General features: G+C 31.1%; 1 protein-coding gene across 1 annotated transcript; it reads left to right on the forward strand.

The window, feature by feature from the left end:
- The first annotated feature begins 11984 nt into the window (after positions 1-11984).
- On the forward strand, positions 11985-12815 carry LOC110706778 (dof zinc finger protein DOF3.2-like). The gene has a single exon (XM_021884729.1). It carries the CDS (start codon positions 11985-11987, stop codon positions 12813-12815), a length of 831 nt encoding a protein of 276 aa, XP_021740421.1.
- The last annotated feature ends 4591 nt before the right edge of the window (positions 12816-17406 follow it).

The raw sequence follows: 17406 nt of genomic DNA on the forward strand, positions 1-17406 counted from the left end.
TCAGTTCAGTGAAAATAATTTAAGTTCAATAAAAATAATTTCAAGTAAATAATAACATAGATATTTTATACAAACAAAACTATAAAAAGTCCACTATTATATAAATATAAGCCATATGATATCGTATGTCTAAGTATCCTACATTATCAGATGGAATTATTTGATTGTATTTAACTTTCAAGTAAAAATAATGTTATCTTAAAATTTTATCAACCATCTGGGCATCGCCCGGGCACAAAACTAGTATATATATAAAGGGGATTTTTCTTCCCGAGTTTTCATAGAGCCACGTAGGATAAAATTTTCTTAACGCGCCATGTAGGATAATAAATTCTAGTGATAGCCAATCATATAAGAGATTTGTAAATTCTTTTAGAATTAAATAATTCAAATGCCACATAAGCAAAATTGGCAAATGAAATTTTAAACTTAAAATTAATGAAATATAATATGTTATCTTTTGAAATTAGGAATTTTATCTAAATATATAACCAATGAAAGTTCACAATTTATTTTAAAATAAAAAAAATTAAATGATATACTACGTACTACGAATAAAATAACAAATTTTATCACACAAATACAAAAAAAAATTATTTGAAAAAAAACCGTGTATCGTGCATCACACGGGCTTCATCTAGTAATGAGCCATATTTAAAATTATAATTACGTGGTTATTCATATAGGAGTAAAATTCTATTGTTAATTGGATATTCATATGAATTATAATATGTGGTGTGTTGTTATAAGTAAAATTCTATTGTCAATAAAAAGATAATTTTTTTTTTCAAAAGAATTATAAATTATTTTATCTATACTATTTTATCCTAAACAAATATATCCAATCTAATCTAACATGGCATCTAATATAATTACAATAATATCTATTTGTCGCCTACGTGGCTCGACACTTGGCGAAAAACTGAAATGCCAAGTGTCGTTGTCTCGTGGCCTGGTTGCGAGACCGACTTTATTTATTAGTGACTAGTTTTGTGTAATACCTCGTATTTTTATACGTATATTAATTTAAAACATTATTTTATCAAGTATTTAAATAATTTGAAATGAATTATTTATGGTATTTTATTAATTTAAAAAGGGTTATTTTAATTAAAGGCCCATTTTATTTATTTAATTGTTTTGGAAATATATTATTTTATTATTTAAAAACTATGGGGCATAATTATTTTATAAAAAGAAATTTTAAAGTCAATGGAGTTTTAAAGAAAGTCAGAATGTCAAATGTCATTTTGAATAAGAGTATGAATCATTAAGGGTGGAAAAGGAATTTAAGTTAGGAGCATTTTGAGAGTGGGTATAATTACCCATCATATGAGCAAATTAAACTTTGCCCAAGGTGGAGAACACCCAAAGGTAAAATCTCTCTCTCCTCTTTTTTTTTCCCCTTAATTTTTTCCCCTCCCCTTTTATTTTCTTACCTCCACACCACACGCCACCCACGTGTGGCCGGTCACCACCACAGCCACCCACCGACCGGCCACCGCCACCAGCAGGCGCCGGCAGCAGCACCACCGACGGGCACGCGGCAGCAGCCCTACCGTGGTGGTGTGCGTGCGCAACCCTCATAAAAAAAAATCTTCTTTGTTTTAATTTAATCTAGACTTGATTTAATTATTGTTTTTGGGTTCTGTGATGATTTTATGATGTTTCAATTATGATTAGTATGCATATAAATTTCAGATTTAGTTTTTGAATTAAAAAACCCCAAATTGAAAACTCTAGGTTTCTAAATTATTGTTTATTGATGGGATTTGATTGTAGTTGATGAAAACTATTGAAACTAATGTTGTTAATCAAAATTACAGCAAGTTTATATGTTTTTATAATGCTGGAATTTTTAATATAAAGGTTAGAATTATGTTTCTTGAAAGGATTTTTAATTACCCATTAATTGGGAATAAAAGTAGGTGGTTTAAATTAATATTCAGCATGTTTAGAGGGTTTTAAAGTGATTTAAAGAGTATATATTGCTGGAAATTTATTATGAATAGGTATTAATGTCTCTTTGTAATTTTGGGTTGTAAGAGACTTCCAAGTGAGTGGTTTCGTGTAGTCGTGGCGATTTTGAGATCATATTCAAGGTACATTCGTGTACTTGGTATTTATTTAAGTGTGTAGAAGCATGCTAGGCTTTGTTTAATTAATTCCAAGGTAGTATCAGGATAGGTATTGGTTGAAATTGTTGATTGAATTGATGTTGGTGATTGATTTGTGAAGTATGGATTACTTGAGGTGAATAGATGATTGGAATTAATTATGTTGGCATGTTGAATATGAACCACACTTTTATTATTGGCATGATTAAGAGCATGTTTAATTAAACTAAATGTTTAATTTGGTTTGGAAAAAGGGAATTTTATTATAGTTCATATAATTTTATTGATGCTTTAAGCATGGGAGTTGAGCTATCAAGTGTCTTAGTTACAGGAATAAAAGGAAATGCGGTGCTTAAGTGCACTTAAGGTGTTCTAAACACCGAGGGGTAGGATTTGCGGTGTTTTATGCGCTTAAGGTGTTATTTAACGCCGAGGTAGTTTAAAAGGGTTCAACATTAAATTTATGTGGTCAATAATTATTTAAGAATTAAATTGGTATGTTTGTTTGCTTGAATGATTTATGATGATTGATTGTGTTATGGATTGAGAGTCATCACCAAGTTTAAAAATATGTAAACAACGTAAAGTGAAAGAGATTACGCACCAAAACTCTTGGAACGTATATACCTTGAGTATGAACATATGGGAGGAGTTATTGGATTTTATATTTAACCATAGCTTCTACTGGGAGTACATGACGCTATATTTTCCTTTATTTATTTTATGCGCAGGACGTCCAGTCACTTTCATGTGGCATTTGCCTTCCCGGTTAGCTCCCGGTGTAGTTTACCTCAATTTATTTGGGGCAGGGATTTGGTGGAAAACCCGTTCGATGCGTAATCAAATTAAATAAGCAATTCATTTATTTATTAGTTGGTTGTATGGTATGTTGTATGCTTGTAACAGGTGCAACAAGGTAATAAGTTGTGTGTTGATAGGATAAAAGCATGTTAGTGTATATTGTTTACGTTTATGTACTCAACTTTGCTGATTGTGTGTTTGTATGTTTGTTTAGCCTTGTCTTTATCTTGGCCCTACAACAACCCATTTCTAATGGCGAGTAGTGGGGACAAAGTAAAGGGAAGCTTTTCAGGTGTTGAAGCATATTCATGATGGGCATGAGTGAAGAGTGATTCCTGTTTATTTTCCATAAGAATATGATGCGTTTATTCGCTTTGATTATTATATATTTGCTTGTGAGACTAATACAAAGGTTTTTAATATTGTTTTGGGTTTTAGTAAGGGACTACAATGGTTCTAAGTTGTAGGTTGATTTTGTTTGACTTTGGTTTGACTTTATTTAGTTCACCTTTAAAGTCAACTTCACCTGTTCAAATTCAACACTTAGAGAAATCGCATTATTTAGTTTAAGTTTGCCTATTCACATCATCATCATCAAAACCTCTTAAGATTCAACAGGTAGACTAAAAAAAATTAATGATACATGTCCATATTTATAATTATAAGTACGTGGTTATTCGTATAGGAGTAAAATTCTATTTTTAATTGGATATTTAAATTAATTATAATATGTGGTGTGTTGCTAGAAGTAAAATTCTATTGTCAATAAAAAGATAAATTTTTTTCAAAAGAATTATAAATTATTTTATGTATACTTTGTCGCCTACGTGGCTCGACACTTGGCGAAAATCTGAAATGCCAAGTGTCGTTGTCTCGTGGCCTGATTGCGAGACCAGCTATATTTATTAGTGATATGATATGATATAATATGATATGATATAGTCAAATAGATGTATTGTGTACTTGTTAAAATAAAAAATATCTTTTGGCTCTTTAATTTGGTTGAATTTGAAAGCTTCAATCCACCTCACATATATATATGTATGTATATAAATCATTAATTGATATTTGGAACATTTATTTGGATTATTTGATGAAAAGGATAGATTGACCAATTTCACATGTACTTTATAATTCATTAAACGAATTTGCAAACTATAACAAACATACGTACAATTATTGTTTTCATTCGAATAGATACCACCTTTACCAAATCCATGTATAAAGTTATACATCATAGACAAAAAATATAAGTCTAAATCTAACATTTATAAAAAAAATAGTACACAATATCAATTGGCAACCGACCTAAACAGAGATATGTTGCAGTTAGTGGTGCAGAAGGTGGTGAAAGCCACCACTTAAATTATTATTGTCAATGATTTGAAGCAACCATTGAAGGTGACAACACCTCATGAGGGTCATGACACATTATTATAACTACTACCTCCGTTTCTTATTATGTGTAATAAAAGGGTATTATCTATATATATGAGACATAAAATATTTCTTTGTTGCACATAATAAGAAATAGAGGTAGTATTTAATCCACACTCCATAGGTGCACGATTCAAAGTTCTTAAACTTTTTTCAACAAGTAGAACAGTAATAAGAGGGTTATAATGAGTCTTTCTAACGTAGAACAATCTAAATTATCATCCAATTGTTCCTTTTAACAAAAAGAAAACCTTAAAGAAACTATTTTTTATTCACCTGAAATTGAATAAACATATATAGTAGCCGTCATAACTCATAATAAGCACACTTGAATCTAGGATAAAATTAAAGTCGAGAAGAAAAACAGATATTGGTGAAAAGAGAAGTTCAAGAGAACTACTTCTCAAAAATTTGGAAGAATCTTTTCAGTTTCGGACAATTTTATTTTCGTAACATGACCAAAACATATTAACATTGGTGCTTGCTTCCTCACTTTTAATTGTAGAAGCAACAACTTTTCCCAATAATGGCCTTCTGTATGTTAGACGCTGAAATTAACATTATTAGGGTGATCATAATATTCTTGTTATAAAAGTCTAACACCGTTAGTAGATTCAGTTGTTGGTGGATGATATTTTAGAACTTCTTATGAACTTTACCACTACAGTTCTCACCTTATCTACCGAGAAGCCAATCATGCAACTATTTTTATGTTATGTTGTCTCTGTAGGGACATTTTAGACAAGGATGTCAAGATCGATATAAATCCCTTCATAGATACTTCGTATATTGTAAAGTTTTATTTTTTATGTAATCAATTATGAGTTAGTTTGTATGAAGTACTTTTTAAGAGAAGACTTCCTAATAATTTTGTTTACCTTTCGTCTTAGCCATAAAATATAATAATCTAAAGGACTTTTTGTCAGAAACTATCTATTAAAAGCAATTTTTTGTGAGAAACTATCTAATAAAAAAAATTTGTAAGAAACTATCTATTAAAATAAAAATATTGTAATAAATTACCTATTGAAATAAAAAAAAATGTTGTAATATATTATGTTTTGCCGGATTTTCGTGATTGACTAATTTCTCCGGCGTTGACCACCCTCGACTGATCACATGATTTTAAATGGACCAAATTCTCACCTTTTTCTTCCCCAATTTGGTGCCCAGCATCCTCATTTCATTCGTGTATCCCTCAATTTCTCCTTCCCTTGCTTCCCTTGCGTTATTTTCCCCTTCCCCGACTTCCATTTGACTATATGCATTGCTGGTTAAAATGACGTGGGTTAATTTCCCACCAACACACCAACATACATATTTTCCTATTCTCTTATGGGCTATTTGTAGGGGTGACAATTCGGGTCAGTAGGTCGGGTCAGATTTTGGGTCGATTTCAGGTTATGCTTAGAAACTATCAAAAATAGTGTAAAACTTAATATTATTACGAAATATGAAATTTGGGTTTAATCGGGTCGAATTCGAGTTCTTCGGGTCGGGTTCAGATTTTTCTCAGTAACTTCGGGTCGGGTTTGGGTCAGGTCAGGAATTGCCAGCCCTAGCTATTTGTGGGCTGAAATTGCTAGAAATTAATGTTTGTGGGTTGCTTGGTTGTTGTGCTGTTGTTGTTGGGTGTAATGTCACTACAATGGCAGCTGTTGTGGTTGTTGTTTGTTGGTGGCTAGGTATTGAGGTGAGGTGAGGTATGGTGTCCGGAGGTAGAGAGGGAAATGTGGTGGTGCGGTGATGGCGTGCGAATGTGCGAGGAGGAATTACGTTGCAAATTGAAGGAGTGAGAGCTTGTGTTAGTTTTGGGGATGGTGAGGGTGGTTTTTGGGGTGTTTTGAGGCGGGTAAGGGTGTTGTGGTGGTGGGTCAAAATGCCGATTATGGGGCGGTGGTGAGGGAGGTGGCACTACTAGTGGGCATTGCAAAAATGGTTATCACTACAAGGAAACAGCTTGATTCCGACGGAAAAAATCCGTCGGAAAATGGTCTTCCGACAGAATTCCGTCGAAATCAGTCTGTCGCAAAACCCTTTGTAGGAAATTCGACCTTTTCCGACGGAATTTCCGTCGGAAGGCTAGTTTCCGACGAAATTTCCGACATATTTATTTCTGTCGGCGCGTTTTTTTACTTTATTTGAAATTCCGTCGCAATTTTCCGACGGAAATTTCCGTCAGAGTCGTAGAGGTTTCCAGCGGAAATTAGAGGTATATTCCGACGGAAATTTCTGTCGGAAAAGTAAAAAAAAACAAAAAAAAATAGCTAGCACCACCACCGCCACCAGCCCACACCACCCACCACCACCATTCCACCAATCCATTTTTCCGAATACAAATCGGAACAAAAAAAAAACAAAAAATATTGAAAAAAAACAAATCTATACAAATTAAAACAAAATACAGATTAGAATACAAATCGGAACAAAAAAATCGTATTCTATACAAATTGGAGCAAAGGAACGAATACAAATCGGAACAAAACAAAAATATTGAAAAAAATACCTGATCTATGCAAATTAATTAAAAAAAACAAAATACAAACAGAATAAAACGAAAAAAACGAAAAAAATAAAACGAAATTGGGCGATAACAGACCTGCAAGCGCTGGACGAACGAAGTGGTGCGTGTCGAATTTCAATTATTTTTGCTACAATTTGCTCGAATTTGCTAAAGAATTAGGTTGCGAAATTCCTCAAATTTTTTCATTTAATATTTTGTGGTTCATTGCTCGAATATGGGGGGATTTTTGCTTAATTTTTTTGGTTCGTTCTTTGCTCAGATTTCCTAGGGTTTCTGGTTCGTTTTTTAATTTTGCTCGAATAGGAGGGGATTTGGCTCGAATTTGCTGGAATATGTAGGTGTTGCTCGGTGTTGTTGTGGCCGGTGATAGGCTTGCGAGAGGAGAGGAGAGAGAAAATGAGAGGCGGTGGTGAGAGAAGAGAAAAGAAGAAGAGCAAAGAGAAGTGGAAAGAGAAGAAGAGGAAATAAAAGAGGAGAGAGAAGAAGCAGATTCTTAAGAGAAGGAGAGAGAAAAAGAAAGAGGAAAGAAAAAGAGGCGGAATTCTATGGATGAGAATCTTATGTGATGATAACATGTTCTGATAAAAATTAATTCCGTCGGAAGATATTTTCCAAGGGAAAATTCCATCGGAAGCTTGTAATTCCGACAGAATTAACTTCCGTCGGAAACATTCCGAGGGAATATTCTGTCGGAAGTTATTTATTCCGACAGAATTAATTTTTGTCGGAATATTTCCGAGGGAAATTCCGTCGTAAATGGTATTTCTGATGGAATATTTTGAGGGATCAAATTTCGTCGGAAATTTGTAATTTTCCGACGGAATTTAAGGTCTGTCGGAAAACATCCTATTTCTAGTAGTGTATAAAAGGTCACGTGATCAACACGTAGGTGGTCAACGGTAAAAATCCGGTGAAGGGTAGTCTAATACAACATTTTTGTTTTAATAGGTAGTTTCTTACAACATTTTTTATTAGGTAGTTTCTCACAAAAATGGCTTTTAATAGGTAGTTTCTGACAAAAACTCCTAATCTAAATATTACAATTTTTGATATTTTAAATCTGGCAAATAATACCAATGATCAATTTGCATTTCCATCTCCTTAGTAAGGACTTGATTGTTTCCTTCACTGAAATAAGGTGTATGTTCTGGTTTGATTTTAATAAAGTCATTTAGTCTGAATATTCTCGCGTTGGTTTTATCTGATTTGGTGTACTTATTTGACTAAATTTTTCTAGCAATTTTTTACTAATTTATAGGGAAAAAAAATTATCAAATTGAATCATGAAAGATTCGTCTAATAATCATGTACTTGCGGAACATGTAATTTTTATAATTTTTTAATATATTATTAATATTATTTATCAATAATAAGTAAACGGGAATCAAAAAGTCTAATTTGATCTTAATATTTATGGTCTAATTTAATCTGATCTAATTTGACAAAATAGATAATATATATTTGAAATAAGTTGAAGAGAACTAGTCTCAAATGCATCCAAAATTGTTAGTAAGTTTTGAATATTTAGTCAATTGTGATTGTTATAAACATCCATGTTTATTTGAACAAGATCAAAATAGATGAGGAACTAATTATCATTTCTATGCATATAATACGTTATATGATGGGGGCTATTTATACTATTCTAGGAAGGCATGTTGCGCGTTTCGTAACCTAAAAATCCATACTTCGATTGGTTGCCCAATATGTGCATGACACATGTTAGGGTTTGCGACATTTTACAAGGTTATCTCGTTGTCATGGGCTTTCGAGCCTTTCACAATTTCTGCAATTATTGAGTGCCATGTGTCATGCTCTAATTAGGCCACTTGGGCTTAGTTGGATGCCACATGTCATCCTACAATTATGCCACTTACTGGTTTCTAATTGGTCCATGCGGTAGGATTATTCATACCCTAAACACTTCATAATTAGACTGGCATTTTAATTATGGAAACTAAAATCATTAGTTGATAATAGACTGGCATCTTAATTTTGTCTTACTTCATAATAGACTGGCATTTTAATATTGAAAATAACAATAATTTGTTGATTCGTATCTGATCTTTACTTACAAATTAAAAATCCAAGAGATTCGTATCTATATTTCCAAATAATGAAGATTGTATGAATAATCACAACAATGTAGATTTTTAGTTTATCAACTTTATAATAATGTTATACTATAAGAAAATTATATTTGAAATTTTAATAATGATCAAAGTATTGACAAGCGTAAAATTCAAATAATTACAATCTTTATTGGCCAACTCTTGAGTAGTTTAGTGTCTCCTTAATTAATTTACCCATAGTACCCTTACTTTTATTTCTTTAATTAATAAATTAGATTTTTAATCTTAGTTTATAATTCAAGTTATCGTAATTTTCTTCTAATTTTACGGACGCATAACATACCTTTAGATCAATAATTGAGGAAAATAATGAACTATTAGACTTAAAAATCAATTATTCCACATTAGTTTAGTTCAAATTTGACCAAATTAGAAAGTCTTATCAATTCAAAGTAGACTAGAAATATTAGAAGACACTAGACCAAACCCTACTTCTTCAACTAATTATTTGACTAACTACTAATTCATCTAATAAGTCGAGATATTAATAACATATATCATGACAAATCTAACAAAATTCCGCAAGACTATTATAGATTAATTAAAATCCATCATAATTTACATAATATAATTAGAACACCATATTCCAAGGGAAGATCAAAAACCTATCCGAGTAGATTGAACAATATTTCCATACAAAAACGAGTACATTGGTTGATCTGAATATTTACGGCCTGATTTAGTGTGATCTAATTTGACAAGAATAAATAATATATTTTTGAAATAAGTTGAAGAGAACTAGTCCCAAATGAGATAAAAATTGTTAAGTTTAGATATTAATCAATTGGGGTTGCAATAAACGTCCATGTTTATTTGAACAAGATCAAAATAGATAAGAAATTAATGGTACGGTTATTTATATGCATATAACATGTTATATGATGGGGGTTGTTAATAGTTTTATACTATTCTAGGAAGGCATGCTCCTAGTTTTCGTAACCTAAAAATTCGTACTTCAATTGGTTACTCAGTATGTGTGCATGACACGTGTCAGGGTTTGCGCCATTTTTACAAGGTTATCTCATGTCATGGACTTTCGAGCATTTCATCATTTCTATTAGCTACTATTGAGTGTCATGTGTCATGCTCTAATTAGGCCACTTAGGCTAAGTTGGATGTCACGTGCCAACCTACAATATGCCACTTATTGATTTCTAATTGGACCACGCTGTAGGAGTATTCTTATCCTAAACACTTCATAATTAGACTGTCATTTTTATAATGGAAACAATAATGATGTGTTAATAATACACTAGCAATTTAATTTGGCTTACTTCATAATAGACTGGCATTTTAATGTTGGAAATAACAATAATTTGTTGATTCGTATCTGATCTTTACTTACAAATTAAAAATCAAAGAGATTCGTATCTTTATTTCCAAAAGATGAAAATTGTGTGATTAATCTCAATAATGTAGATTTTTAATGCTGTATATCAACTTCATAAGTTATACAATGAGAAAATTATATGTGTATATGTTAATGGTCAAAGTTAAGTATTGACAAGTGTAAAAGTCAAATATAATTATAGTTTAGTTAGTGTCGCTTCTGATCTTAATTAAAATATACCTATAGTACCCTTACTTATATGACTTTAATTAATAAATTATGATTTTTAATCTTAATGTAATTCAAGTTATCGTAATTTTCTTCTAATTTTACGAACGCACAACATACATTTAGATCGATAATTGAGGAAAAGAATGAATTATTAGACTTAAAAATCAATTATCCCACATTACTTCAATTCAAATTTGACCAAATTAGTAAGTCTTATCAATTCAAAGTAGACTAGAAATATTAGAAGACACTAGCCAAACCCTAATTCTTTAACTTATTATTTGACTAACTACTAACTCATCTAATAAGTCGAGATATTAATAACATAAATCGTGACGAATCTAACAAAATTCCGCAAGATTATTATAGATTTATTAAAAATCCATCATAATTTACAAAACATAATTAGAACACCATATTTTAAGTGAAGATCGAGAATGTATCCGAGTAGATTGGTTGATTATAGGACATTGTACGTTTTCAATTCCATTGTTATGAGACTATGAGGTTAGTAGTTGGGCGACAAAGAAAAGAATTGGCATTTCATAAGTCAGTGGAATGATGTCACTTAACTAAATCCATAACAATCCAAAATCATAGAAGAACAGTAACCTCAGGACAATTATTTTAAATAAAATAAAATATATATAAAAATAAATTATATATATATAAATAATGTTAAGTGGAAAAATTATAAAAAGCAGCTAAAAGCAAAACCAACAGTACTTTCTCACAAGGCTAATTTGAAAAAAAATTGAGAGAAAAAAACCACTTGAAAAACCACCACCAGTCACCACCACTCGCCGCCTCGATTGCGGTGTTTCAGCCACGGCTAAACCACCCCTTATCCTTTTCTTATCTCCTTTTCTATTATTTTTATTAATAATTATTTTTTAATCCAATAATATCTTTTCTGATTTCTTCCTTATTTTTGTTATATCCTTTGATCATTTGACCTCTATTATTGTTTTCAATTAATTATTTTAGTTTTTGGGGGAGATTTTCCCTACAAAATAACAATTTGTTTCATAATATTCATTTTTTTTTCTTTTTTTTTTTTTTTTGATATCTTATAGATAAATGAGGCAATTAGCCAGCCAAATAATATGTAAACCTTTCTATTAATCATGATTCTGATTTTATTTCTTAGCTTATATAGATTATTACATACTATAATCAGGTTGATTTTCATTCAAAATTTTTTTTTTGAGAAGATCTTCATAGGAACTACTCTGCTATAAATATCAGTAATCTGTAAGAAGTTTTGACCAATTCAGAAGTAGGTATCTGTTACATTTTTCTCTCTCTTTTTTGCTTACCTGCTTCTAATTCCAGGTACTACTCTACGTAACTAGAGTATTACTTACATCACTTCAATAATCATCTACCAAAAAAAAAAACTCTCAGAAAAAATGGAATACCAGACAGTTGTTGTTGGTGGTTGTAGTGGTGCCGGTGCTGGAGGAGACGGAAAGGATGATCGGAACAAGAGGCCGGTTCCGGTAGAGGGTGGTAGACAGAATAACAGCAACCACCCACCAACGCTGACTTGCCCTCGATGTCATTCAACCAACACCAAGTTTTGTTATTTTAATAACTATAGCTTGTCACAGCCCCGGTACTTCTGTAAGGGCTGCAAAAGATACTGGACGCAAGGTGGAACCTTGCGTAACGTTCCTGTGGGTGGTAAAAGTCGAATGAGCAAACGCTCTAAGCTTGAGTCTGTGGCTGTCTCGGCTACAAACACGGCCTCTACAAGTCATCGGCAACCGGCTTCGCTACCACAACAACCGCTCTTACTGCCGCCTCAGTCAATTGCTGTTCCACCAACTGTTGTTTTTCCTAACAATGGGAACATGCGGCACTTTAGACATCAAAATGATGTTAACTCGTCAATGTTAGAAATTCGCGTACCGCATGCAACATCAAATTCTTTGACGCCATCGTCAATATCATCCTCAACCAATATGCGTAACGATGACTTGTTGCGTGGGTTGAATGTAATGCCTAGCCAATCCAATCATGTTATGAACTTTTACCCTGCAACCGCAGGGCCCGTCCTTGGTGATTCGTTGAACGTCGGTAGCGACGTTCTTGCTCTGCTACCACCACCACCACAGCCGGAGGTAGACGACAACAACAAAAACCACCATGATATCCATAATGTTGAAGACAATGATGGTGAACGTAACATTCTCGAATGGGCCAATTACATTAGTACCGGTGGGTTTGATGAAGCATGATGACGTACTACCCTTACTATGCATTTTTATGAAGAAAAAGAAATTTTCATATATCCGAAGTTATTTTTTGTTGTTTTATTACCCCTACATTTTTAATTATCGTAAGAGTAGATCATAGTAGACATAGGGCTTGTAATGAGCTTTATATTAGCGGTACTTAATACCGTTCAACTTTTTCTTCTTTTTTCCCGTGAGAAGATATTAATAACGGGGAAAATGGTCTTATGGATTGAAAGTTTCATTTCGCGTTTCTTTTTTTTCCTTGGTGGGATTAGGTTATAATAGAATTGTTCCCCAAAAAAAAAATGAATGATTATTAAGCATGTTGTTTAATTAGCTATCAATAATTGTGTGTTAAAATATTTATATCCATTAAACACTTATACATCTTGCTTAAGTACGTCAATTATACAAAAGTAAGCCAATTAAGGTTGAGATTTCTTTACCCTCCAACAATTTCCCTACGACCTCGACATTTAAAAATTGATGAGAAACCATAGGGCATAGAAAAATTGTACACTATATATGCATCACTTTATTGTTGTGTGTTGATGTGCCAAGTAACTATAAACATTTTTGCTATCCATGACTTACACTTTGATGGGGGTTTGTACGTGTTAATTAAAATAAACTAACCGCAAATGCGAGGTAGAAGGTGGGGTTTGGGAGTTGAAAAGTGAGTATAAACGAGAAAGATTGCAAATTTGGTTATGATAGATAAAAAGAAGAAAAGGAGTGACTCATGGAAAGTTAATGAAAATATAGTTTCGTTTTGCTTGCATATGTGTCTAACAATGGAAGATGGAATTGCTTTCATATGCTTTGTTTTCAAACTTGGCTTACCTATGATTTATATTTTCACAAATGTGGTATATATATATATAATCACTAAATATAAGAGTAACACGTCTAGGGTATACGAACAGTATTAAGTAATTAAGAAAATGGGTAATAAGCATGTGGATACCAAAAATGTCATTGATACAAAAAAATAATGCATGTAAATCGATGTAAGCCTAATTTGTACAAGTATATGATATGTTAAAAGAAAAAAAAAAATGTTTTTGATTTAGAATACGTAACAAGGAACTAGTATGCCAAGCTCATGTCAATCTTCCCTTAATTATTTTAGGGAAATTCTATATGGTGACCCTTAAGACCCACATTTTCTATTTGGTGGACAAAAAAAATGCCATAGTTTCTAGTGGCACTCAAGATTGGTAAAATTCTATGTAGTGCCCTTATTTTATTAATTGTTTAACCATTTGTGATTTTGAGCTCAATTTTTAACCATAATCCAAAAAATTACTAAACTACCCTCTAAATAATTTAACCCAAACCCTTATTGACTCACCGGTCACCACCACCAGTCCACCACTCACTGGGGCAGGAGGAGAGGTGGCCGGAAAGTGAAGTGGGGCAAGAGGGGGTGGCTTGAAGTTATGGAGGGGAAAGGGAAGAAGAAGAAGAAGAAAGGGGAAAAAAAAAGTTTTTTTTTTTTAAATTAAGGGTAAGTTAGTAACTTAACTATATTGAGTTAAAAGGTTAGCCATAATTTGTTGGTTAAGCCTAATTTAATGAAATAAGGGCACTACATAGAATTTTACCAATCTTTAGTGCCACTAGAAATTATGGCCTTTTTTTTTGTCCTCCAAATAGAAAATGCATGTGGATCTTGAGAGCCACCATGTTAAATTACATTCACGGTCATATTCCCATATTTATTTTAATTTATTTCAATACATAAAAAAAAAAAAAAAAAAAAAAAAAAAAAAAAAGAAGGAGCACAAGCAATTACCACAGTGTTTGTCGTGTGGTGCAGTTGGTCCATTTTGTGTTGTGCCTAACTGGCTTTTGTGCTAGCCTAGCCCACGCTCAACTCTACCTGAGCTAGTACACGTAAGTACTGCTTTGTAACATACTTAACACGGGTAGCATTACCTTATTGAAATATATAAAACCAAAAAATGAACTTAACATTATACTCTAAATTAAATACGTAGTAAAAATATCATTTCGTTGAGTTTGTAGAGGTGACATATGTATGGGTCGTTCAAATTGATTTAATCCGGTCATTTTGGGTTCGTTGACCCATGATTTTGATATTGTACTGTGTGAAATCTTTTTGTACAGTCATCAATTTTCTCAATTAATTTTTTTTTTCTAAAAATACAGAATCTTAATAATAGAGGTTAATACAAATGAATCATGTACGATACGGTTACTTTAATATAATGTTGGAAATAATTCCAACGTGATAGCAATCTTTATTATAGGTAGTATATCAAGCATTATGAAAACTACGGTTTAATCATTTACTTATAATTTATTATAGTTATTCAATTAAAAATTATATTTCACAAATTTTTAATTAAAACTTAAAAGTATTTTATATTGATTCAAGTCGATCGGATTGGATTAAACCACCAAAATCCAATTTTGATTGAATAATCGGAATGGATTTTGGCCTGGTTTTTTAAAATCTGATTAAATTCGTATCGGATCGGATCGGATTGGATTTGGCCTAAAACTAAATGAAAATCTGAATAAACGACCCTAATAATAATATGCCCTCTAAACAAGAAATCAGGAAAAATAAAGAAGTTACAAACTAATTAAAAGAAAGTATCACCAACAAGGTAAAGAAAAAGCAACTCTTTGAAGAAAAAATAAATAAATAAAAAGCAATATAAGAACTTAAAGATAAAAATATATTATTCAAGCAGTAATAGATAAGAGAGAGTAAGAAATTCTCATTGAGAATAGTATGATAAAAAATTTCCAATACCTTCTGTTTATCGTTGTATATTCCATAATCGATGCTTTACATATCTACCCCTTGCCTTTTCCTCTTAAACCTTAGAGTGTTTTCATTTGATATCTAATTGTGGAGGGTGATTCTCCCTAATGTACCCTCTTATTTTTCACTAAATGAAGCTCAGGCTAGGTTTCTAAACCATATGGTATGTATTTGTATAGACTAATAATAGATGACTATCAACTTATCAAGGCATAAGTAGAAAAAATAAAACATAAAGAGGAAAAAGAAAATAAATAAATAAAAAAACTAATAAAACTAAAAGAAAAAGAAATACATTTAGGTCTAAATAAGTTATTAGTTTTCAATATACTAGATGAAAGCCCGTGCGATGCACGGTTTTTTCATCTAAGATTTTTAATTATTTGATTTATTGTATTTAATAATTTCAGACAAAATTACAAAAGTTTAATTTTTTTTTTACTATAATTTATAATGAATTTATTAATATAAATAAATTGTAAATATGATATTTTTTCCGTTATATAAAATCTTTAATGTGAAATGATAAATTTTTAATAATTTAAATCCTAAATCATTATTCATTGTTTTACCATATCTTTTATTTCGATAGAATCACCAACCTCGTCCACAACCAACCTACTACATCAATGGATAAATTGAACCGTGAAATGTTAGCCAAACTAAAATTGATATAAATTAAATATTTACATTTATATAAAATAAATCAATATATTTACCAATAAATGAAATATTGTCGCGATATAAATTTAAATCTATGCATAGGAATTTTTTCATTATTTCCAAAAATAACCAAAGTCATCCATACATCAAGTATACAACATCTAATCGTATGTCATTACATAAACAAATAATCGTTAAGTATCCTAAATAAATACAATGTAACTAATAATTACAAATATAAATTAAACATAAGATTTTAAAAATTACCCGGACATTGATGACCTAAAACTAACACAAAATTCGCTTGATGGGGTTTTGTATTGATACGAAATTTTATTTGTGTCGTATGATGTGTTAGATCTGCATGTAAAAAAAACATTTAGTAAATAAAATATAAACATATAATCGTTGAGTATCCAAAATGAATACAATGTAAGTAATAATTAGAAATACTAATTTAAATATAGGATTTTAAAAATTAAGCTAAAAATCACCTGGTCATTGATGACCAAAAATTAACACAAAATTCGCTTGATGGGGTTTTTTATTGATACGAAATTTTGTTTCTGTCGTATGATGTGTCAATCTATAATGATAGGTATCACAGATTTTAATTTAATTATAATTAACGAACAATTTGTATTTCTTATCATAAATACTATCAAAATTTATCTTATAATGATAGGTATCAAACTTTATTATAAGCATTTATCATTTAAATATTTTTTAGTATTTTTTTTTTGGATTTCTTATACTCGTAGTATTGAATTAATAAATTTATCTTTTCCTATATTTTTACTTTATTTTTTTCATTAAAATAATTAAATTCGTGGATTATTATCTACGTGGCATTAAAATTTTAGATATATCAAATCTAATTCGTTACTTTTATCTAGGTGGCGACATAATTTTTTATTCAAAAATAAAATACAAATCTTTCTTCTTATTGGTCGAAATAAGTATATTTCTTACGTGCCACTCCGAACGCGCTCCAAAAATGCCTTCTTTATTTATATATATTAGATTAGCGGAATATTATTTTATTTTATTTTACTTACTACTCAAAACACTTGATGGAACTTCTTACAGAGTAATGTGAATTTTGTATGATTTGTTAGATAGCTAGAT

Source organism: Chenopodium quinoa, unplaced genomic scaffold (assembly GCF_001683475.1).
Source record: "Chenopodium quinoa cultivar QQ74 unplaced genomic scaffold, ASM168347v1, whole genome shotgun sequence".
In the NCBI taxonomy this organism is placed as follows: domain Eukaryota; kingdom Viridiplantae; phylum Streptophyta; class Magnoliopsida; order Caryophyllales; family Amaranthaceae; genus Chenopodium; species Chenopodium quinoa.